The following is a 25,707-nucleotide window of genomic DNA, read 5'->3' as shown; positions in this document are numbered from 1 at the left end:
CCACCACAATGTACTACCTGAACAAGCAGGGGGGTACTCGATCCAGAACGCTCTCGCTGGAAGCTCAGTCCCTGTGGCACTGGATCCTAGCAAGGAACATCTCATTGAAAGCGGTGCACCTACCAGGAGAACTCAACGTGCAAGCAGACTTGCTCAGTCGGCATTTTCAAGAACCAGAGGACTGGGTGATCAACGACGAGGTGTTAGAAGACATCTTCGAGGAATGGGGGCGCCCGCAAGTGGACCTCTTCGCGGACGAGCAAAACACAAAATGCCGAGGCTTCGCCTCAAGATACCATCGACCAGGATCCCTAGGGAATGCCCTTTTGATCAATTGGTCAATGACATTTGTGTACGCTTTTCCGCCTCTCCCACTAATTCCCAAGGTGGTGACCAAGCTACAGAATTCATCTGCCAAGATGATCCTCATAGCACCGGACTGGCCGAGGCAGTGGTGGTACACGGATCTCCTACACATGTCGATCCGCCCCCACAAGCGGCTGCCGTGCAGGCCGGACTTGTTATCCAAGATGCAGGGGAAGATTTACCATCCCAGCCTTCCCTCGCTGAGCTTAACAGCATGGCTCCTGAAGTCCTCCAGTATGGCCATCTGAACCTCCCTCAAGAGTGTATGTCCATACTGAAGGAAGCCAGGAGGCCTTCGACAAGACACTCCTACTTCTGTAAGTGGAAAAGATTTTATATATGGTGTGCTCAGCATCATTATGATCCCACTAAATGCCAGGAGGATGTAATTTTGCCCTATCTTCTACATTTAGCAAGGGCAGGGTTGAAATTTTCATCCATAAAGGTTCACCTAGCAGCCATAACAGCATACAGGCGTTCGCCTTCACAGCAGTCATTTTTTAAAGTGCAGGTAGTGAAGGATTTCTTGCAAGGACTCAAGAAAGTCTATCCCCCTGTTAGACCGCCCTCTCCTTCCTGGGAGCTAAACTTGGTTCTGTCGAAGCTCATGGGTTCGCCTTTTGAACCTATTCATAAGGCTACCCTACAGCACCTCACATGGAAGACAGCATTTTTAATAGCCATCACTTCAGCACGGAGGGTCAGTGAGATACAGGCCCTCTGTTCTAAAGAACCCTACACAATTTTTCATCTAAATAGGGTGGTGATGAGAACTCATCCTTCGTTCCTACCCAAGGTGGTATCGGAGTTTCATGTAAACCAAGCCATCTCCTTACCAACCTTTTTTCCCAACCCCTCCTCTCCGGCAGAGAGGGCGTTGCATTCTCTAGATGTCAAAAGGGTCCTAAAATTCTACCTAGATAGGACTAAGAATGTCAGGAAATCTGATCAATTGTTTGTGAACTATGGGGTTGTCCGTATGGGCTTTGCTGCATCCAAACGTTCCATTGCTAGGTGGATTGTTTCAAGTATTACATTGGCCTACCAACTGGCTCAGAAACCATTGGGGGCGCGCCCTAAAGCGCATTCGACAAGAGGAAAAGCGGCTACCGCGGCTTTTCTCAATAATGTCCCGCTCTCCGAGATCTGCAAGGCAGCTACTTGGAGATCTGTCCACACTTTTACCAGGCATTATTGTCTGGATTCGGACACCAGAGCAGACACTCAAGTAGGACAAGCCTCCTTGAGGAATCTGTTCCATGCATAATCATTTTCATGATTCTCTTTCTCCATGGGTGATACAACCTTAGTTTCATTTGCCTGCAGGTGGAAGGGGAGCTTGCTACTCTATTCAGTGCTTATGACTATTGATGAGGATCCCCTGGAAGAGAAGGGTAAGTTACTTACCTGTAATCCTAGTTCTCTTCCAGGGGTATCCTCATCAAAGTCATAAGCAACCCACCCACCTCCCCAGGCAAATGAGAAGAAGTGTATTATTCATTATGGAAAGGATATATCTTTGTGTTTAGGACTACGGTCCCGCAAAGAACAACTGACCTAACTGTCACCCCTGAGGCATGATGGGATATGGAAGTCAGGGCTGCCTTAAAGGCACGGTGCCAGTTTTTACCTGTACAGGGCTTTTTAGTCTCTATGGTATTATATTGCAATGCAGCCTGCAGGCTGGCAATGTGTTGTACATCTGTGTTTTTCCACAGTTTGTTCTCTTTATTTTTTGCTTTCTCATGAGTGTTTACCTCATTAAAAAAAAAAAAAAAAAAAGAGATTTAGGTGTATTGTTATACCTTTATATATATATATATATATATATATATATATATATATATATATATATATATATATATATATATATGTGTTATTGGATGTGTATATTTACATTGCCTAGCCTTTTATGGGAGCTGCATTTGCTTGGAAAAAATGATATATGTTTATACATATACAGAGCTGTATATATGTATGCTTTTTACATATATAATTTTATTATTTCCGGGGTCCCCGCACATGGGCGGGAATATTCAGTGCTTATGACTTTGATGAGGATACCCCTGGAAGAGAACTAGGATTACAGGTAAGTAACTTACCCTTCTCTGCATCAAGGTTTGCTATGTTCTGGCAAACAGGAACCTCCTACGGACTCATTCAATCGGAGCTAAGGCTGCTACCACTGCATTAGCACGTGGAGTACCAGTCCTGAATATCTGTCAGGCAGCATCATGGGCATCCTTGCACAAGTTTACCAAGCATGTTTGCCTAGACAGTCGGGTCCGCGGGGACAGCCATTTTGCCTGTTCGGTCCTGCAGGACTTTTTAGTCTGAAATATGTCTGAAGTCTCTTCCCTGGGGATGGTATTGATTGAGTACCTATTCAAAGGTAAGGAATCTGTGGCTAGATATCTCTATCAGATGAGCAAGTTACTTACCTTCGGTAACGCCTTATCTGGTAGAGACAATATCTGGCTGCAAATTCCTTACAGATACACCCATCCTCCCTGCACAGCAGACAGGTTTCTAGAGTCAAGGCTGATCCCTTTCCAGGGCCCTAGTTGTCAAACACGCCAGTGTCGGTGCACTTCATGGTTTTGTGCTTCTGGCGTGGAAAGTTGCGAAAAGTAACTGATGCCAGTACGCCGAGTTGGCACTTATTTTGGTGACGCAGACTTCACTCCTGGCACCGACGACGTCATCATGCGGAGCCGAGCAACGCCACCTCTGGCGCGCAGTTATTCACAAAAGGTGAAAAGCTTTTGCTTGCAATCCTAAATGCTTTATGTAAAGATTGGTCTGTGAAAATGTGCAATGTCATTACAATGGTGCAGGATGTAGAAAATATGTTTGAGAGATTTGCAGTGCTTGTTTCTGAACAACCACTCACCGAAATAGATACGCATATTTCTTGAGAGAGACTAGATGCTAACAGCTTCTTCACTTACAGAATAGTCAACTTTAGGACCACATTGGTGAGCAGGTAGGGTGTCCCTCAAGATCCAATAAGAGGAGATACCTGAGAGTACTATGGCTGATCCGAGTGTGGAGATGGAGGATAGGATACGAGAGTTAGTCTCTAAGAGAGTGACACTTTGAGGTTCTTTGGCATTCCACTATTATATGATACCAAATGAAAATGTCAACACCCAGAGGCAACGGGAGTGACAGTGGTGGTGATACTACATTCAGCGGGCCACAGAGACGGAGCTCTGAAGGTCGAAACATTTAGGAAGGAGTTAGAGTATGACAGTGCCTCTTTTCTAGATCTGCATCCGACACTTTACCAAGAAGAGGAGAGAGCAGTGTTTGATATTAAGAAGCAGTCTGAATTCACAGTATTGAGCTGCAAATCCACTTACCTGGAATTTACGTTGACTCAGGAGTAAGCCATTTAATTGTTCCGGTAGGGTGTGTAGAATACTGGGTCTGGGCCACACAATGTCGCTGCCTAGCACTACACATCCTGTTTGTGTGATTGTTCTTAAGCCGGAGAGTTGGATGATTAAGCTCATGTTTGTTGGGGTAGGACTTTATTTGGGTGGGGGTAAGGAGTGAGGTGGGGGTTGTGGAGGGGAAGCTAAGTGTCTAGGTGCCTTATGAGCTAGCACCACCTGATTTTCTATAAAGCTATGATACCTCATGTATGCATTCTAGCATCTTATATCTGCGCAGAACGTGGTGGCTTTTTGTTGTCGACCTGTTAGATTTCTAGCTAATCTTTTTTACTTCATAAATGTTGATCACAGGATTGCTTTTTATGTATTTTGACTGTGATATCAAATTTTAAATGATTATTTTTTCCATGCAACTACACATTTACTTTTATTAAACGTTTTAAACCTAAATAGAAAATGGTATGTGTTTGTATCCAAGTGGTTACATTTGTAATTATAAGTCTGGCACGAGAATTTGAAATTGGATTCATAGCCAGATAATTTGGCAAAGGTTGCGAGTGCATAGAGCAATGTTGTTTGCCGGTAAACAAGCCAAGCTAAACATGTAAATACAACATTTAAAAGGATGATCATTGTTTTGGGTTTCATCACTTCTGATTGAATAGGATTGGCCAATGGTTAGCTTGTGAAACATCTTACCATGACGTCATAGCTGAGTCATGACAATTAGTTATTAAGTTTGTCAAATTTGGCATTGCATCATACCTAGCGCTTGGTACTTTCAGAAAATGTATTTTCGGGTTCTCATCCAGTCATCAATAGTCATAATTGTGTGTGTGGGTGTGGGGGTGTGTGTGTGTGTGTGTGTGTGTGTGTGGTTGTGTGTGTGTGTGTGTGGTTGTGTGTGGCTGTGTGTGTGGTTGTGTGTGGTTGTGTGTGGTGGTGTGTGTGTGTGGTTGTGTGTGGTTGTGTGTGTGTGTGTGGTTGTGTGTGTGTGTGGTTGTGTGTGTGTGGTTGTGTGTGTGTGTGTGTGTGTGGTTGTGTGTGTGGTTGTGTGGTTTCCAACATGGCAAAAATGCCGGAATTACATAGGTTTGAATTGTAAGACAAATACCCTCCTAAACCATAAGGAAAAGAGGACATGCACTGAATAATTGTCATATACCAATGCGTTATTGCCACAAGGAAAAACTTGTAATTGCAGACATTTGCCTGTAGGCTGCAGAGCAATAATGAAACAGACAAAAAACTGACACCTTGCCTTTAAGGCTTCCAAGGATTAGGGTACCGTGCCTTTAAGACCTGCAGGAGACCCTCTGCTCCTATCATGCACCACAGGTGACAGTTGGGTCACTTCTTTTTTTCCGGCTCCTTCTGTGAGGATCCTGGAGTCTGAGCTCTTCAGTTTTTTGACTGAAAGTGATATATTTGACATTTTCTTTGAAAATTTGACAGTTTCTTATCCCTAGAGGTATATTCTACTGTCTTTTTTCGTTTTTTTCTCAAAAATTTCCAGTCAGAATACCTGCTTTATTTCGGAAATGTCCTTCCTTTGACAAGAAAATGGCACTGGCAGACCCACACTCGGTGACTATTGTGTGTCTTCCAACTTCACACACCCCTGACCAGTGTTATCATTGCCAGAAGTTTTCTAAGAAAAACGCATCAAGCTTCATGCCCAGCTGGAGAGGGATAGAAGCCAGCAGGGAGGTGGACATGGAGACTTCAGAACTCCCTCTTCAAGTAAGCAACACCGAAAACGGCGTAGTTCCACCTCCCCTGAGTCCAGGAAGCAGCAGGTGACTGAATGTTCGCCGTCTAGCTCGCAGTCGAAGAGGCCGAGGCATTCTTCAGCGTCGAGAGACAAGTCATCGTCTCGACGTCGAGACTCTCCGCCGCATGCCAGTAAGTCGGAGTCGAGGCACAGCACTTCGGGCTCGAAGGCTGTGGGCCCAGAGAGACCTACCTGCTAGAGCCCCGTCGACGTCGAGGCTTCCGTTGACGTCGAGGCATTCTCCACCACCCTCGAGGGGGTCAGCGTCGAGAGACTCACCGGCGAAGACCATGCCGCGAGTGGACATGTCGACGTCGAGAGCGTCGTCGAAGTCACATCAGTCGACGTTGAGGAGGTCGACGTCAGCGAGGCGTCATGGGAGGTCGACGTCTAGTTCCCCCCCCCATCGCTGCCGACAGCCGACGTCAAGGTCCCCCCATCGCCGTGGGCGGTTGACGTCAAGACCAACGTCGAGAGGACGACGTTCCCACAGCAGATCGCCGCACAGATCAACGGCAAAGGTGACACAAACCCTATCGACATCGAGGCGTTCAACGTTGAGAGACAAAACTGCAGAGGCCACTGAGGAGGTCCGGCGCAAATCAACGCCGAGATCCCGTTCGATGTCCAGAGCCCAGTCCTCATCTCCAAGGCTGAATATTGTGCAGATTTCTCCAGAGAGATTTCCTAGAGGTGGCGAAAACAGGGTTCATGGTCTGTCGTCTCGGTGGCTGCAGGGCATCGGAACAGTTGACCGCAGAAGTCCGGGCTCGGACTACTCTCGGACATACTCACCCTCTAGAGCCTCAAGAGACCCTGATAGAGGCGCCCCTGCAAAACCTTCAAAGTCGCCTTCCAATATACAACGGTCACCTTCTATACGCCGAGCACGGTCAATTGGTCGTCACAGCTCGCGCCACGAACCTTCACTCAAGAGGAGGCGCAGAAGATAATCCACCTGGTCTTCTTCCACAAGGTCTTCTGTTCGGGACTACTCACCAACCTTTTCAGCTACTCCACCTTCAAGGGTTTCTCCCATTGATGACATTGGGACTTTCTCTGATGTTCTTGGCAGTGGAGCTAGGAAACTGAATATCAGTTTGTATACTCCTGTGGTCCCTACATCTATTATTTTTGAGACATTGCACCATCGTACAGCACCCAGACCTCTGCTACCTTTGGTGCCAGGCTTTATAGAACCAGTTATGGCCACGTTCCTCACCCCTGTCACAGTGGGGTCAGTTCCATCGAGGATCGCAAAGAAGTATAAAGCTCCAGACCAGGATCCCGGCGGATTCTGTCATTGTGGCAGCCGCCAGGAAAGCGCACTCCGCAGCCTCATCAGCTTCAGTTCCTCCAGAAAAGGACAGTAAGCAAATGGACTCTTATGGCAGGAAGATGTGCAATACTTCTGCATCATCTATGAAGATTGCAAGTGCGTCAGCCCTTCTTGGGCGCTATGACAGGTCTCTTCGGGACTTCTTGGCTAGGTTTACCGACAAGCTTCCCAAAGAAGATCGACAAGACTTCCATGAGATCCTGCAGGAGGGTGGTTCATTAGCCAACCAGATCATCAGCGTGGCGGCGGACGTCTCGGATCTCGCCACGCACGGCTATTCTCATGGCATCTGTTCGCGGCGCTCAGCATGGTTGCGCCTCACAGGTCTCAAACCTTACGCCTAGAAGAAGATCCTCAACCTTCCTTTTAACGGCTCCTCCTTATTCGGTTCTCATGCTGATGAGGAGATGACAAAGATGTTTAACGAGCTAGACACGGTCAAGGCTGTTGGACTGGAAAAGCGGAAGGAGTTTCGTAAACGCTTCCATCAGAACGACAAGCGACCCTTCCAAAAGAGGGTTCAAACCCCTCAATGGTCCTCCCAAAACCAGCAGAGGTCCCAATTCCAGCAGAAGCGTCCTGGCAGAGGAAGGGGGAACAATAAACAGCAGTCCTCCTCCAAGCAGCCTTCAAAAAAGTAAGGCATTGCTTCCTCCGCACCCGTTCGCCACTCCGGTAGGAGGGAGTATCGTTTTTCACCTGGAAGAGTGGGAAACCATAAAAAGAGACAGATGGGTGCTGAATATTGTGCAGCATGGTTACTTGCTGAGGTTCAAGTCCCCTCCCCTGCAAGTTGCCCCACAATTGAAGTGCCTTCCTCAACAACACAATCTACTGTTGCAAAACGAAGTGTATACCCTCCTCTCCAAGAAGGCCATAGAGGAGGTCCGACCTCACCAGCGAAACCAAGGGGTATACTCACGGTACTTCCTGGTCCAAAAACGAGGAGTAGCCAGAGAGTACAGACCTATTCTCGACCAGCGCCTGCTGAACAGGTTTATAAGGAAAGAGAAATTTCGGATGCTAGCCCTGCACCAGATTTTCCCACATCTTCACCAGGGAGACTGGATGTGTGCCATCGACCTGCAGGACGCCTACTTTCATATTCCTGTTTCAGTGAAACATCGCAAGTTCCTCAGGTTCCAGGTATCTCAACAGCACTATCAGTACTGAGTTCTTCCGTTCTGGCTCAAATCCGACCCCCGGACGTTCTCCAAGTGCATGGCGGTGGTAGCTGCTTTCCTCCGCAAGCGGAAAATCTTCGTCTATCCCTACCTAGACGACTGGCTCCTAAAGAGTTCCACAACTTCACTACTCCAGAGCCATCTCACTTACTGTCTCAACCTGCTTCACTCCTTGGGGTTCCAAGTCAACTAAAAGAATTCAGTCCTCAACCACACGCAGAAGATACATTATCTGGGCACATCCCTTGACACCGCAAGGGCAAGCGTGTGTCCTTCGGAGGAGAGGTTGTCATCAATATTGATCAAGTGCTGCGCTCTTCTCAGCACTACATATCCCACAGCAAGACAGGTATCATCACTGCTGGGATCGATGGCCTCATGTATCTTCATTGTGCCCAATGCCAGACTTCACATGCGGCCTCTACAGCAGTCCCTCGAAAATCAATGGACACAGCGGTCAGACCGTTGGGAAGATCGTGTCTCTCTTCCTCAGGCTGCCAGGGACTCCATCAAATGGTGGATGAAACGTTCACATCTCCTGCAAGGGGTCTGTGAGAAGTTGGCCTGATGTATGATGTCACTAGTTCTAGTGTACACCTTATATCAGTCCAAATACCCTTATGGTGATTGGTTGTAAAGTCAACCTTATAGACCAGCTATCCTAGTGGTAGCATGGACAAGAGCAGTCTTAGGCTAAACTCTGAATGGCATGTGAAGCCAGCTGTGATACCATATATAATCCCTTGAATACCAAATGAAAGGACACCACAACAGATAGATATATATATAAAATAAAGTGTATTTATTCTAGTCAAACCCTCAGCACTCTTTATGAGATTAGAGGTAAGTACAACACAGTCTTATTTAAGCATACATTAAGTCACACAGGTAAGTAATACAGTTAGGCCCTAGGGGCCACGCAAACCATATACTAAGTAAGTGGTATAAGAACCACTGTCACGGAAATAGAATAGGCCTATGCCTAGGGAATCGCTGGGACTACACTACACTAGCGTTAGTTAGGAAGTGGGAGGCCCACGGGATTCGTGTGCAGAGTGGAAACACTCACGCGTAATGCGTAAAAGTCAATAGCAATAGTACAGTTTAGAAAACGGTAGATTTAGGACACTTCCGGAGTAGCTAGGAAGTTGAGACTTGAAAACTAGACACTAGGATAGTCACTATCCTGATGAGCACCGGAGTACCCAAGTTACCTAGCCCACAGGCTGCGGGTGCATAGGGGTGAAGATGCGTCGTTTTCGTCGTCGACTCCTATGGATGCCTGAAGAAAGATGCTGACAGGCAGTCAGTGGAGAGTGTCCGGTGGATCCCAAGGCTGGGATCAAGAAGAGAAGAAACCTGCAAGCAGAAGGGACAGAGTCAAGGTCACTAGCCAGTGACCACGTGGAACCAGGAAGGAACCAGGCGATGTCGTGAAGATTGCAGGTGAAGGTGAAGCTTGTCGCTGCAGCCAGGAGGACCAGGAAGCGTCGAGGACGACCAGGACCAGGAGGCGAGCTGTCCCACGAAGGCTCTTGCTGTCAGCGGCGTCGAAGTTGGACTAGGACTCACCAAGCCTTGGCAAGCGGAACCCACGAAGAACGAAGGACTTGCTTCTGGTGCAGACCAGGAAGGTCTGGGGTGCTTCTTCTTTGCAGAGAAGCGGGAGCCAGTCTGGAGGAGCCAAACCAGCGCAGAAGATTTCAGGGTGCGTCGTCCCAAAGGCCACTAGCCAGCGGGCAAGCAACCGGACAGACGCGGCAAGCAGGAAAATGCTGAAGGGCCCCACGCAGGACTCGTGGAGTGTGGGGGGCTGATCTTCGGTGCAGATGGTGCTTGGGGTTGGGGCTTCTCAATCCCCGGTGCACAACTTCGAGGGTACCTCAGAAGCTGCGCTTTAAGTTACTAGCCACTTTTTCCAGGTAGCCGGTCCCATGTCGCTCGTCGCCTCCACGGATCTCAGCTCTGCTGTAGATGTGGATCAGGGTCGGAGAAGTCTGGAAGTCAAGGCTCTGGTCAGGCTCTGCAGTCGGTTCCTCGTAGAACGTGGGCAAAGCAAAGGGTAGTCTCTTGATGGTGCCTGTTTGCACAGGGTAGCCACTCCTTGGCTACAAGGGAGATTCTTCAGTCTTCTTCTTTCGTCGAATGTCGAAGGTCCAGAGTTTCTGTTCAGTTTTGCAGGTTCAGGATAATCTAATCTCTTGAGGCCCAACTCCCACTCTTATACTAATCTGGGGGGCTGGGATACCTGCTAGGTCACGCCTTATGGGTGGGACCTGGGAGGGGGTGGTTACACCCACTTCCCTTTGTCCAGTTTCGCGCCAGAGCTGGGGCTGGAGTGCCCCAGCGCCGGTTTGAACTGGACTATGCAAGGAACACCTTGTGTGCCCCAGGCATGTCTCATTCCTTTCAGCCCACCCTGCCCCAATACACTAAAGGCTGTCTGGGGAGATGCTAGCACCTCCCCAAGCAGGAAACCTATTGTCCAAGCCTCCCTTGCCAGGAGCACTCCCAGCAGCAGGGGGTCAGACTCGTGTCTGTGGCAGCAGCATCCATTTTGTGATGCTGAGGCTTTGGTTAGAGTTAAACAGCAAAGTAGGATTTTAACATGTCTCTCCCTCTAGAAGGGAGGAATAATATCCTCATCACCAGAAATGGTATGGGGGTATTATTCCAAAGTGTTAGACACCTTACACGACATGTTTTGATAAAGCCAAACCATAGTTACCATAAACGTTTAAGATTATAAGGCACTTTAAGAGTATATGGTAGGCTATATCATAGAACAGCTATAAGGACATGGTTCCGAAAGCTGCAGACAGGCTCAGCTCATGCTAGAGCACCATCTCACATGTTACCAAGCACTCTGCCTCCAGGATTGTTAAGGCCTGCCATAGGAGTGACTGATAGGTACACATGTGTCTATATATAAGGGTAGATATAGGCATACTATATCTAAGCAAGGGGTGATTACACGACCTTACCCCAGCTGAGTGATCAGCCAGTTGTGTCTGATTGGAAGGCCAGACCAGGGGTGGCATAATACATGCTGCAGCCCCTGGGAGGCCTAGGGTACACCTATGCCCTGGGTACCTAGGGTACACTGTACAGGGTCCAATAAGGTGATCCTTACCAATTGGTTATGTACCTAGGGTACATGGAGTCCATTTTACAGAGAGAGCAGACAGCCTGAGAAAGTCGAAAAACCAGCTAGACACTAGGCAAAAAGTTGGGGGTAACCATAGTCAGATATCCACCTTCCTACAGGGTCCCTTTTCATCAGGTCCCTCCGACCCAGACTGTTGTTACAGATGCCTCCCTACAGGGTTGGGGAGCACACGTGGGCCAGCTTCAGGTACAAGGAGAAAGAGAGAAGTTATCACATCAACTTCTAAGGGCAGTCCATCTGGCTCTCAAGTCTCTGTACCCGTCCCTGCAGTCCAGCTCCATTCAGATTCAGACGGACAACACAACAACAATGTACTATCTGAACAAGCAGGGAGGCACCAGGTCAAGGGTCCTGTCTCTGGAGTCCCAGACCATATGGAAGTGGCTTTTGGCGAGGAGTCTCACGATCGTAGCCATTCACCTTCTAGGAACCTTGAACGTGCAGGCAGATGTTCTCAGCAGAGACTTCGTAGAAGCGCACGACTGGGTGCTAAACGAAGAAGTCGCTAAGGCCATTTTTCGGCAATGGGGAGTGCCAGCCATCGACCTGTTCGCAGACGTGGCAAATACAAAATGCCCCGTCTTCGCGTCCAGATTCCCACAACAAGGATCACGGGGGAATGCACTTTTGATCAGATGGTCGCAGACATTGCTGTACGCTTTTCCGCCACTCCCTCTGATCCCGGCGGTCATACAGAAGTTTTACAGGACCAACACCAGAATGATCCTGATAGCACCAGAGTGGCCTCGCCAGTGGTGGTATCCGGACCTCCTGCAGGTGTCCGAAGCTCCACACCGGAGGCTGCCCTGCCGCCCGAACTTGCTGACCAAGAACAAGGGGAGAGTATGTCATTCCAACCTCTCGTCCCTGCGATTGACTGCATGGCTCCTGAAGTCATACAGTACGGACACTTAGACCTCACTGCTGACTGTATGTCCATTCTCAAGGAAGCAAAGAGACCCTCCACCAGGAAATCTTATGCTTTCAAGTGGAAGAGATTCTACCTGTGGTGCAAGGACAATGCTTTTGATCCGACTAAGGGTCAGGAGCAAGTGATCCTTCCCTACTTGTTATACTTGGCAATGTCGGGCCTGCAATATCCCTCCATCAGGGTTCACCTGGCGGCTATTACAGCTTACGGAAATTCTCCTACCCAGGGCTCATTCTTTCAAATGCCAGTGGTCAAGGACTTTCTGGAGGGACTCAGGAAGGTTTATCCCCCAGTGAGATCTCCTTCTCCGCCTTGGGAACTTAACATTGTTCTCACTAAACTGATGGGTGCTCCTTTCGCGCCTATTCATAAGGCGTCTTTTCAGGATTTGACCTGGAAGGCTGCTTTTTTAGTAGCCATCACTTCAGCCCGCAGGGTGAGTGAGATTCAGGCGCTGTGCTGTAAGGAACCTTATACTGTGTTTCATGCCAATAGGGTGGTGCTACGTACACATCTGAGCTTCCTTCCTAAGGTGATCTCAGATTTTCACATCAATCAGGTTATTACTCTGCCCATCTTCTTTCCTAAACCATCAACTCCCCCTGAGAGATCATTACACTCTTTAGATCTCCGGAGAGTGTTGACGTTTTACCTTGCCAAAACTCACACACTTAGGAAATCTGACTGGCTCTTTATCAACTATGGTTCCACTAACACCGGTCTAGCTGCATCTAAGAGATCCATCTCACGATGGATTGTTTCTTGTATAGCTTTATCCTACCAGTTAGCTAACAAGATCTTACAAGGCAGACCTAAAGCGCACTCTACCAGAGGGAAGGCTTCTACCACAGCTCTCCTTCGCAATGTTCCAATGTCTGAAATCTGTAAGGCAGCCACATGGCGATCGGTGCATACCTTCACACGCCATTACTGTCTAGATTCTGATGCACAGGTCGATGCCCAGGTAGGGCAGGCCTCTTTGAGGAATTTGTTTGCATGATTGCAATTTGAATGTAATGGTTTTTCATGTTTTGTACACTCTGTTGCTCATCCACAAGATAATGGGTATGGGCTTGCTACTCTATTCATAGATTATGACTATTGATGAGTATCCCCTGGATGAGAAGGATTAGTTACTTACCTGTAATCCTAGTTCTCATCCAGGGGTATACTCATCATAGTCATAAGCGACCCTCCCTCCTCCCCGGACGAGCATTACTGGAGTTGTTCTATATTAATTGCATCCTCTACTCGGGTGTCTATACTTAATACACCGTCAAAAAGAACTGACCTAACTGTCACCTGTGGTGCATGATGGGAGCAGAGGGTCTCCTGCAGGTCTTAAAGGCACGGTACCCTAATCCTTGGAAGACTTAAAGGCAAGGTATCAGTTTTTTGTCTTTGTTTCATTATTGCCCTGCAATGCAGCCTACAGGCAAATGCCTGCAATTACAAGTGTTTGCTTGTGGCAATACAGCATTGGTATATGACAATTATTCAGTGCATGTCCTCTTTTCCTTGTGGGTTAGGAGGGTATTTGTCTTACAATGCAAACCTATGTAATTTCGGCATTTTTGCCATGTTGGAAACATTTTTTGTGTGTGTGTGTGTGTGTGTGTGTGGGTTTGTGTGTGTGTGTGTGTGTGGGTTTGTGTGTGTGTGTGTGGGTTTGTGTGTGTGTGTAAGTGTAATATATATTTATTTTCTATATACTCCGGGATCCCGCACGTGGGCGGGGATTATTCATAGATTATGACTATGATGAGTATACCCCTGGATGAGAACTAGGATTACAGGTAAGTAACTAATCCTTTCCTTTGTTGAACAGATTTCCATCGAATTGCAGTTGCTGTGGAGAAACGTGATGAGTACAGGCTATTGCTGGGAGTGGTCAGTGAGAGTATTTTGAGAAACTGTAGCATGTGGTGCATGGTTGAGTGATTTGAAATGGAGCCGGCAACCTCTTTGGAAGAGGATTTTCCCAAGAACAGATTGTAAAATTTAATGACAAATGCTGCTAATATTTCCATAATATCCAGTGAGCATATCACAGATATTTTCCATTATTCCTATTTAGCATAACCTAGTTCAGGTCACATATGCTCATCATGACCAGTTATCATTAAGTCAAGAAATTTAATCATGTCAAGTTTCCATGATGCACAGTTTACACAACACTGCAGCTTTCCCTTATGCAGTAGTAATGTGTAATGGTTATGTTCCCTAACACCCACAATGCGTATGATGGTTGATTTCCATTAGCACTTCATGGCCAACTTTTATTATTCTTTTGGTACAACAGAGGCATTTTGCTTTTTGCCCAGTTAGCATTACATGGACACTTTCACCCGTTTAGCAATCATAGCCAATTTCTATGATCTCTAGTGAGCACATAGTGATCAGTCAGTTATTTTTCATTGTCATTTCACTAATGTCATACAATGTTTTCCAAAAGAAATAAAACTAATTGATTGATTATAATTGAAAGCAATTTCCTGATACTTTAACCAATGCAAATCGATTTACATAAAAAAGGTACAATCATTAAAATACGTGCTCAGAGCCTCCTGATGGCATCCATTTTTAATAAAAAAGAAAAAAGCCCAAGTCATTTTTGCCTTTCTGATTGGAAAATTGGACAAATGCATTTTATATGGATTAATGATTCTTGTTTGTAGCCTTCTCAGTGCCAACAAATAGAACTGTGTTTGTAAGTTGGCCATGCGTGTTGAAATTCCATTAATGAGATTCATAAAAAGTGTATATGAATACAAAAATGTATTGTTATTTAAGACAGAGGGGCTAAAAGATAACTTGGAATAGAGTTTTTGAGATGGCTCTCCACGATGTAATCCGAATGCTTCTTGGTTCTGAAAGCCGCAGTGTATCTGAAAAAGATGGAGCTTTTGCTTGCTTTTAGCCATAAATTTGAAATTCCCCAGAGTTGTAGATGAGTACTAAATAACTTTCAGTGGTAACTTGCTCAGTGCATTGTTAAAATCACTTACCAATATGTCCAGGAAGCATATGAGGGAAAGTTTTCATTCGCCCTTTGTGGCCTCTGCTACGGAAGAATAGATCATAGTCACCCACTCAGTAAAAATGAGTTCTGCAGAAAATCTATGTAAAGTAACTGGTAAAGGTTTGATCCTTTACAGCATGTATTTCATCCGAGAGAGTATGTGCCGTTCTCTAGAACTATGAAGCAAAATGGGCCCAAAAAATAGACTGTGAAAGTGCATGATTTTATTCCCTTGGGTGCTTAAATGTCTGCACCAGCATAAAGATTTTTAATTTTTTTTTATTTGTTTTAAATACATTTGCGAGACAGATTAAAGCATTGCCCTGCACCCCTGAACATTCTGACCTCTGCTCTGCACCACTTGACCCTGAATGTTCACCAACAACTTTATAACTTGAAGGCTTCTCCTTATGTCCCATATTGCTGATGTGTCCCCTTAGCTTATTGTTGTGCACAAGACCCTGAAAGATGTATCAATACTCGCCTTGCCCCCCACCCCCTCATGGGTTATGTCCATAGCACCTTCAATACACTGTACCCCAATTGCTCTAGGTGATCGCATAAGCAACTCCTCCTTATCCTGTCCATCAATATGCATAACCACTCTGGCTGCAATGATTCGGTCTACTACAACGCCACACTTCATCTCTGCATATCCATCCCTTAGACCGTAAAATCACTCTAGATATCTTTCTCGACGCATGACCACCCCTAATTTTAACATTATCCAGTACAAGTCCTTCACACTACCATTTTGACTGCATGAAACTCTCTCTTCCTCCCCCAACTCAATTACTTTGCAGACTCCTCAGCCTACCAAACCATCTACTCACTTCTCGAATTGCAGATCTGTCTACACCAAAATGTCTTACATAGCCACATACTTTGGCTCACCCACCTCCCGTCCTCCCCTAACCCCCCAACGACTTTCTTGCCCTAAGTGACCCAGGTTGAGCCACAGAAAATGGTCATACTAGTAGTCCCCCAAACAAATCATTCCTCATTATTCCATGCCTGTATGAAAACAATCAAAGACGGTGGAGTTGGTATCCTCATCAGCACACCCATTTACCTACCATCCCTGCTAACCACAGAACTATAGCCCCCTACCCTTGAAAAGTCATTGCTATCACCTCCTTATGTAAACGGCATTCTTTTTTTTTTTTTTTTTGAAAAACCTTTATTGCACCGAAAAATTCAATACAAACATGGGCCTACAACCACCAGGGCCGGCCGCTAATATATACATGTTCAACAACATCGAGGAAGCAATGGGCCCCCTGGGGCTCAGCCGAATTGACAAAGTACTGAGTGCACCTCAGAAGTTATCCGGATACATAAATTTTTAGAAATACAAACAAAAAAGGAAAAATAAAATAACACCAAAAGACAAGGCGGAAACCATCGAAAAAGAGGCGTCTAACCACGGCTGGGGGACCACACAGTACCAACTCCACCCTCGGGTGGTCAATGAGGATGATCAAGGGGGAGGTGGGGGCGACGGGAGAGCCACAACCATCTATAGGTGAAATGCAATAGTCCGGGAACCTCAGAATCAGGGGGACAAGGCAGCATCAGATGAGTCCACGAGGGGGGGTGTGCAGATGTTCCCACGGTACGCGTTCCACTGTCCCCAAATTCTACCCCACGCCCCCGGCTTACCCCGGGCCACATACACAGTCTTCTCTCTGCACATGCACCAGTCCATGTTCTCCTTCCATACTGACACGGTGGGAGGCCGCCGGGAGCCCCAAAGCTGTGCGATGTCCCTCTTAGCAACCATGTTCCCAAGGGCCGCCCACCGAGTCTGAGCCGCATTATAATCGTTAGGCTCCCACACGTTCAGCACACAGCGGCGAACCTCAGGCAACAGGGCGACCCCAGTGACACATTCCATGACAGCATGCACCCGTCGCCAATACTCCGCAAACTTACGGCACTCCCAGAGAACATGGAGAAAAGTGGCGCTGAGCCCACAGCCGCGCCTACAGAGTCCGTCTTCAGAGAAACCCATCAGAACTAAACGAGGGCCCGTCACGTAAACACGGTGGAGAATTTTAAGCTGGACAAGACGGAGACGCGCGGGTATGGCCACATCCTTAGGGGAGGACAGCGCAGACTGCCAGTCCTCGTCGTCCAGTTCCACCCCATTCCCGATCCACGCCTCCCGCAGACGCACAAGGAGATCCGCCCGAATGTTTATTAGTTTTTTATAGATAAGGGAAATAGTACTGTCGGGCAAGTGACCGTCGAGTATGCGGTCCTCGAGTGGCGAAGACACAGGGACTGCAGTCCCCGCCCCGATGGCCGAGAGCAAAGCGTGGCGAACCTGAACGTACCGAAAGAACTCCCTTTCACTCAATTCGTACTCACTCTGCAGCGCCGCGAAGGATTTAACCGCACCCTTCACCCAAAGGTCACCTACTCTGCTGATGCCAATCGTGTCCCAACGCTCGAACCCCTTCGTCGTCCAGAGGCTTCCCAATCTTTCAGACGCAAACAAGGGGGTCGCGCCCGTCAAGCGATCATTCCAGCCCATGGCCACATTCGCAGCCTTCCACAAGCGTATTGCAATCTTAGTGGGACCGGTTAAGGTCCTCCCAGCCGATCGAGAGTAAAGCGCTCTGTTAAAGTTGCCGCCAGGCAACAAAAATCTATCCATTTCGAAAGCCGGATTCGGACCAGGTGAGTACGTTGCATGGTTAATAGCAGATAGCTGGGAAGCCCAATAGTACCTCCTGATGTCCGGGAGCGCGATACCCCCGTCGTACCAGGGGAGAGTCAGCTTTGCAAGAGCAATACGTGCACGACCGCCCCAAACAAGTCTCCTTTGTAAGATCTCCACTTCCCGGAAGTAAGCCGCCGGAATAATATCAAAGGAGTTCTGAAGTGCGTAAAGAAATCGGGGAAGAGACATCATTTTAAAAAGTGCCGCACGACCGAGGGGAGACAAGGGAAGCTTACGCCAACGGGCCACGTCTAACCTCAATCTCCGAAGTGGAGAAAGGAGATTGTGCTCGTAGCGGACAGCAGGATCCAATGAGACATACACCCCCAGGTACGTAAAGCCGGAGCTGGACGCCTTAATGGGAAAACGAGAAGGCAAGAGAGGAAAGCCACCGGATATAGCATAGACACAAGATTTGGACCAGTTAATGATCAAACCAGAGTTCTTGCCGAAGGAAGTGAGGATGTCAAAGAGCACATTGAGTGACTTACGTGGTGAGGTGAGGTACAAGAGAATGTCGTCCGCGTACAACGAAACACGATCCTCGAAGCCAGGGGCCCACTGGATCCCTCTTATCGACGGTTCCCAACAGAGCCAAGCAGCGAGCGGTTCCAAAGCTAACGCGAAGAGCAGAGGAGACAACGGACACCCCTGCCTAGTGCCCCTCCCAAGAACGAAGGGCCGGGAAACCCTCCCGTTAATGACCACCTGTGCCAGTGGGGCAGCGTATAAGAGTTTAACCCAATTAATAAATCCCGCCCCGAAGCCAAACTTTGCCAGGGCGGCCCAAAGATACGGCCATTCTATCGTATCAAAGGCCATCGTGGCGTCCAAGGAAACCAAGATGGCCGGCTCTGAAAGATATTCCGCCCTTGCAAGTACGCCATGTAGGCGCCGCAAGTTAAGGGCCGTATTCCGGTGCGGGATAAAACCGGATTGGTCCGGATGCACCAGATCGCAAATAACAGTAAGCAGGCGGTTCGCAAGAACCTTGGCAAGGATTTTCGGCTCTGCATTCAGCAGAGAAATAGGCCTATACGAGGCGCAACGGTCCCGAGGCTTACCGTCCTTGGGAATCACGACTATAGTGGCCAGGCGTTGGTCATCAGGGAGAGAGCCGAGTTCAAGCGACTCCGAGAACATACGACGGAGAAATGGCGCAAGTTTATCCGGTTGCAGTTTATAGAGTTCAATCGGGAGTCCGTTGGGACCCATAGCCTTGCCTGAGCGAAGGGAACGAATCGTGGTTGCGATCTCGTCGACCGAAAGTGGGGCATCCATCTGCTCACGCTCCTCCTCCGACAAGCAGGGCAAAGCAATATCCTTCAACAAGTGACGAGAGTCAGCCTCATCCCTAGTAGACACCGGGGAGTACACAGCACAGAAGTAGTCCGCAAAACACTCCACAATCTCACCAGGGTCAGTCACACTCACTCCCTCCGACGTCCGAAGCACGGGGACCACTCGATTCACTCTCTCCTTCTTATCAAGCCAAGCAATCAATTTACCCGCCTTATCCCCAGCATCATACAGTCTACCCTGCTGTTCCCTATACAGTGTCCGAGCAGCATCCGTAACAAGGGACTTATATTCGAACTGCTTCAAGTTGAGGGCATGGAGCCCGTCCTGAGTGACACCCGTCTCCAAGGCAGCCTCCAACCCCGATATCTCAGCCTCCAACGCAACCACCTCCCCGTTCTTAGCTTTCTTGGCCTCCACGATCAGGGATAGGGCGTGTCCTCGGAGGACCGTTTTGAAGGCCTCCCACAGGGACACTGAGGACAAGACGGACCCCTCATTCTCCAGAAAATACTGATCAAGCGACATAATGAGACCCTTGCGAATCTTGGGGTCACGCAAGTACCAGGGGTTGGCAGATCGCATCCCGGTATCGAAGAGGAGCCACAATGGGGAATGATCGGAAATGCCCCGGGCCAGGTACTTAACCTCCCGGACCCGGGTGGTCTGGGCCGCGGGCATTAGAAAATAATCTAGTCTGGAGAGACTCCCGTGGGCCCCGGAGTGGAATGTGTACTGACTCTGTGTCGGATGTATCAACCTCCAGCAGTCCACCAGACCGAAAGTGTCCAAGAACCCGCCGAGCCACGCCTGGGCGGCAGAGAGGGCCCTGGGAGGGTAACGATCTAACTCGCCAGAAATCACGGAATTAAAATCCCCACCCACAATCAGGAGACTATCAGGAAGTTCAAGTAACATACGACCCACATCAGAGAAAGTGGAGGTCTGGAGGCGCGGGGGAACATAGACCGAAACCAATGAAAGAGTTTGCCCCTCCCACCGCCCAGTCAATGACGCATAGCGCCCTCTATCATCAAGAGTAACTTTGGCAATCTCAAGTGGAAGGGAAGAGCGCAGCAAGATGCCCACCCCTCTGGAGCCAGTGGTGAAGCCAGAGTGTGCGACCAGTCGGTAGCCCCCCTGTTCATAGCATGACATACATTTCCCACCAAGTGCATCTCTTGAAGAAATACCACATCAGGGGCCAATCGACGCAAATATTGCAACACAACCCCACGTTTGATACGGTCCCCCAATCCGTTGACGTTCCAAGACATCAGTTTCAACCTGTCCCCCCCCCCCCCATCCCAACACAAGAAGCTGGAGTCCCCTGGCACGCAGCCAGACACCTGAAACTGAAAGAAAACAATAACACCGCCTTGAAAAGAAAAAACACACAACCCATCCACCACTGCCACCCTCCCACCCCCACACCATTGCCCCCCCCCACCCTGAACCCCTGCGGACTATACAGCCCCCCCAACTTGCAGTGTGCCTGTCGCCCTAACAATCCCATGCTACAAAAAGACCCTAGAGGAGGAAAGGGACCCGTCCCCGCCCGCACCCAGACGAAACATTAATAGACAAAATATACAATTGAAGTAGAACCTGGCTGAGCACAGAAGGAAATGTCAAAGTGGAGAGCCAAGAATTATTCCTGCAGAGGCCCACCGCCCTCGGCACCGCCAGTACGCCCAGTTCGGTCTCTCGGTTCCTGCAGGGAATCCAACCAGTCACTCACTGTGTCGGGGCGTTCAAAAAACAGAGTCCGATCTTCATATTCCACACGAAGCCTGGCAGGGAAAAGCATAGAGTATTTGATGTCCAGATCTCGAAGACGGCGCTTCACCCCCTGAAAGCTCATTCTCTGTTTCTGAACGAGTTGGGTGAAGTCCGGGAAGAGGTTGACAGAGGAATTCTCATATTTAACTGGGCCGTGCACCCTCGAGGCCTGCAAGATCGCATCCCGGTCTCTGTAATGAAAAAGTTTTGCAATGATAGGCCTCGGGGGAGCGCCTGGTCGAGGCCTACCGCCCGGGACACGATGGGCACGCTCCACGGCGAAGAACTTGCTCAGGCCTGAAGGAGCAAGATGATTGAGGATGAGGTCCTCGACCATAAGGTCCACCGGACGATTGTTGGAAGTCTCCGGTACACCTATCACACGGATATTATTGCCTCGTGCCCGACCTTCGAAATCCTCCAGCCGCCGGGACATCGCGACGTTTGCAGACTTTAGATCGCCAAGAGTTGCCTGGAGGTCTGATACATCCGTGACAAGAGTGGATGTCCTCAAGTCCAGCGATTGAACCCTCTCGTTAGTCTTAGAGAGATCCGCCCGGATTAACGTAACATCAATGGCAACCGTGTCAATTTTACGGGCCAGAGCCTCGTACTGCTGGGCGATGGTCTCCCTTATGCCGTTGATGGCGCCCATAACATCCTGCAGCGACAATTCCGTGGGGACGGACGGACCCCCCACCGGAGTCCTCCATGACGGCACCCGCCGGCCCGGGGGTCCCTTTACCCTGGGTATAGCGATCCATGATGTTACTCTGGACTGGTCCTCCACGCAGGGATGTCTTGGCCTTCCGTTTCTCGGGATCCCCCTTGCCCCCCATGTTGGGCGATGCTCGCCGGTGGGGTCCGCCCGGACCGATAGCAAAGGGGCACCAGCAGATCAGACACAGACTGTCCGAGAGCCCGCTCGGGAGAGTTGAGAAAAAGGCACAAATCAGTCCAGTACCAAGGCCGGAGGACGCCCCAGCCGTGCAAAGTAGCTCCTCGATCAGGACATGCAGAAGTGCAAAAGCGAAACTGAAAGTGGGTGCGCGGTCATTGGCAAGGCTCCGATGCCATTGTTGTTCAACTACTCCCCGGCCCCACGGTTCACCAAAGCACCGGGCACAGCTTCCAGGTGGGCCTCCAAAATGCAAGACGCTGGATTTCAGGTCTCCCCAGTCCGATTTTCGTTCTGAGAAGAGTTATGGATTCAGCCAAGGTTCATCTTCCAGAATCCGTCCACAAATCCAGGATAATGTCAGGATAAGTTGCGAGGAGCGGCAAGGGTCCGTGGAGCCCTGTGCTCACGCGACCATCTTGGATGCGCGCGAAGCTCCTCCCGTAAACGGCATTCTTATTCTAAAATTCCTTTTTGTTTTTTTGATGCCATCCATGATTTCATTCCTTCCTTTACCCACACAAGGGACTTCAACTAGGACTCCAGCAATAATCTCCTGTACACCCTTTTATTTCCTTTTCAAGCACACACATGCTGCCTATCTGCTCCCACAATAAGCCTCTATGGATTTCAACCTACTCTGTTGTCCTTACCTACTCCACACCCACCATCCGTGCCTCTGCATTTCATCATTCTGTCAACAACATGCAAGTAAACACCACACATTCTCTCACTCTCCAAACTTACATCTCAAAAACATATATAGTACAGCGCACCATCCCAGACTTTCAGGACCAAATCCAAAATCATTTGACGTCCCTATCATTGAAGAATTCAACAGCATATTTCTATCTGCACTGAACACCCACTGATGCCTTGATACATCAGGTAGTTTTATCTGCTCGATTCCCTAACCATTCTTAAATGGTTAGGGAATCCTAAAAACATAGATCCTAGCCTGTATATACCTCAGTTTCCTAAATTGCACCCTACTCACAATCCCATCACCACACGCAACCCTCATCCACAGAAAATATCTGGGACTCTACAGTCCTTAATTCACCTCCTTCATTTTATAATGCCTTATTGTGAATTGCTTTACTTCATATTTCCTCAGTAAAATCTCCAATGTGCTTAATGCATTCCCAGTCAGAGTTGTAGCAAACTTGCTCATGAGGGCAACGAAGAGATTGGTAAAGTGGAGCATGGCCATGATGTGGTAAATGGGTACAGTAGCAAAAATCCATAATCTGCTACTCGTACGTCATTGACAGTGGCAGATGTGTATTAAGTGGGCATAATGGTCACTGGTGATGAAATGTTACCTGGGCATAATGGAAATTGGTCAAGGTGTTAGGCATCACTGAATCTGTCCTCAGTGTACTAAAGGGGCACAGCTGACACTGGTCATAATTAACTAAATGGATAAAATGGAAATTGGCCTGAATGTGCTGGTGCTTTGTAATGTAAAGTAACTTTTTCTGTATGTTATGTGCTACTTGGGGGAATGGAAGGTGGATATGGTGTGCTAAATAAATATGACAATACGTCATGATTTTGTGGGCACTAAGAAAGACGAATGTATATGCCAACAGGTGTAATAAAATTGTTCAATTTCCATTAAGCCTTGTTAACATTTTATGACCTGGTGCCATTATTCCCCGCTAGCACATTACTGCCACTGTCGATGCTGTCCAAGAAGCAGATTATGGATGTTTTACTTTGGACCCATTTTTTACTTCAATGTCATTGAAGGAAGTCAACTTCCTTTTATAATCGGTCTCATCATATCTGTATGTGCTTGGTCGCTACAACTCTGATGCTTTGAGATGTAGGTTTGCAAGGACACTGGAAAAATAAGACACGACACAGCCCAAATTCTGGCTCTTCACACATGCAGTCTTAAGGTTTACACAGGGCTAAGGCTTGCACACTCACAGACCCAAGATGCGTGCACGAAGTCCAGGGAAAATGCGAACACAAAGTATTGGCACACCAGAGATTTTCTTTTCATTATTCTGGGGTTTGTAATCACATAGAAACTTTGAGTTTGTAGAAGAACCATACAAGAGTTGGTGAACACACATCCTGGCTTTTACACCGGATTCCACATCCTTTTTTGCGAAAAGGTAAAGCAGCAATATATGTTGTATAAAGTAAGGCTTGGACCATTCTGCTCTTCCTCAATTGAACATTCATTTGTAAGTATAGACAAAGTACCTTTTAAATGCACTTACTGTAATTGTAGGCACTCTAGAATATGCTGCTCATAATACATGTTTTAGATGCTGAACAACTTTCTTATATCTCCTTTTTAGAGGGAACTACCATGAAGCAGTAGCAAAAGAAGTGGAGTCTGAGGATGGTGTGATACCAGATTCACCCCTTCATTCATATACTCACCCCATTGCCAGTCGAATGCGAAGAAAAAAAGAGCATAGGCACGTTCGCTATGTAGAACATACCGGGCCAAATGTAGAGCCAACAGAGTGCACAAATGGTACGAGCCTGTTGCAGGTGTATTCTTTGAAAAATAAATGTCACAACAGTAATCTTTAAGGACGACATTTGATGTATTTGATTTTACAATCTTTATAGCACTGAATTGCCAGCACCTAAAAACAGTTAGAAACAGTGGGGCTGCAGAGAGAAGTTAATGAATAGGCAGAAGGAAATGGCCAATTAGGGGGAAAAAGGTGGGGTGAAGCACAGACTGATTGTGATGGTTCCAGATTTTGCGAGGCACGGTGAGGGAGTGTCTTCCAAAAGTGCTGTGGAAGAACTATGGAACAGCGTGTTTGATGGCGCAGAGGGGTTTTTCAGGCTTATGACTGTACAGGAGATCTTTCGAATAACCAGGGACCATGTGTAAATGGCAGTATTCAACCAGTAAGAGTATCTTTAAAGTAATACTCTTCTATTGGAAACTACTTCTAGTGTATCTGCTTTAGGTTTTTCGGGTTTGACAGTGAAGAAGCCTAAGGATTTCTTTGGTAAGAGGTAAGGTTTTTAGAATTGACAAGAGAAGAGCATTGCAGCAGTTGGAGGGGGAGGTGGTCAAACATGCAATCTTGGTCTACAATCAAGAGGGCGGCAATCCCTTGGTGAAAAACTGACAACAATAGATTTCTCTCTACTTGCAGCCGAGATATATTTTAGTCCCAAGACGTTTAAGCTTCCCTTGTAAAAATGATATTTAGTCACTTGAGCTACAGCCTGTGATTGGATGAGGAATATTCAGTAGACTGCCCGAGAACCTTAAGATGGAAAAAAGTTTTTATGTTCAAGATGGAATTTCTAAAATATATTCCATTTCCGTTGTCTCTCAGGAAGGAGAATGAGGGGAAACTGATAGATCTGATAGTCATTTAAAAGCCCTTTACGGAACTGTGTGATGTTTGGAGAGAAAACAGAGAAAGAACATTAGTAATCTCCAGATGATTGTTAAAGGTGGCATTATAGTCTATGACTATTGCATGCCGGATTTGCTCTGCGTGTTTTTTGGCGACGGACATTTTGCTACCTGCACCGCAGCGCCTTAATTAAACAGTCCGCCAGTTGGAGGTGGGGAAATGCGCGTGAGCGGGGTGGGGTAGGCATTGTGGGACCAGTGGGAGATGGGCACCCCATTTAAGGGGAGAAAAAAACTGCATAGACTGCAGGTCAAACACCGGCGCCAAGCTTGTTGATGTTTGCTCTGCCCTGAAATGTCTACAGATCCATTACATTTTTGGCATGTCTGGGGACAGGGCAGATAATTTAAACACCAGACCTTGCCCTGGAGTTTGAGGTTGGTTCTACCTGAGGGAAAGAA

General features: G+C 47.8%; 1 protein-coding gene across 3 annotated transcripts in view; it reads left to right on the top strand.

Annotated features, from left to right (window-relative positions):
* RBBP8 (RB binding protein 8, endonuclease) overlaps positions 1–25,707 on the top strand; it is a 513,323-nt gene that overhangs the window by 300,081 nt on the left and 187,535 nt on the right. For all 3 annotated transcript variants that reach the window (XM_085605771.1, XM_085605770.1, XM_085605772.1), the window contains exon 7: positions 24,212–24,393. In XM_085605771.1, coding sequence (XP_085461897.1) covers positions 24,212–24,393 — 182 coding nt within the window. The remainder of the gene's footprint in view (positions 1–24,211; positions 24,394–25,707) is intronic.

Source organism: Triturus cristatus, chromosome 5_1 (genome assembly GCF_964204655.1).
Source record: "Triturus cristatus chromosome 5_1, aTriCri1.1, whole genome shotgun sequence".
NCBI lineage: Eukaryota > Metazoa > Chordata > Amphibia > Caudata > Salamandridae > Triturus > Triturus cristatus.
Note: the sequence above shows the minus strand (reverse complement) of the source record. Positions and strands in the feature narration are given on the sequence as shown.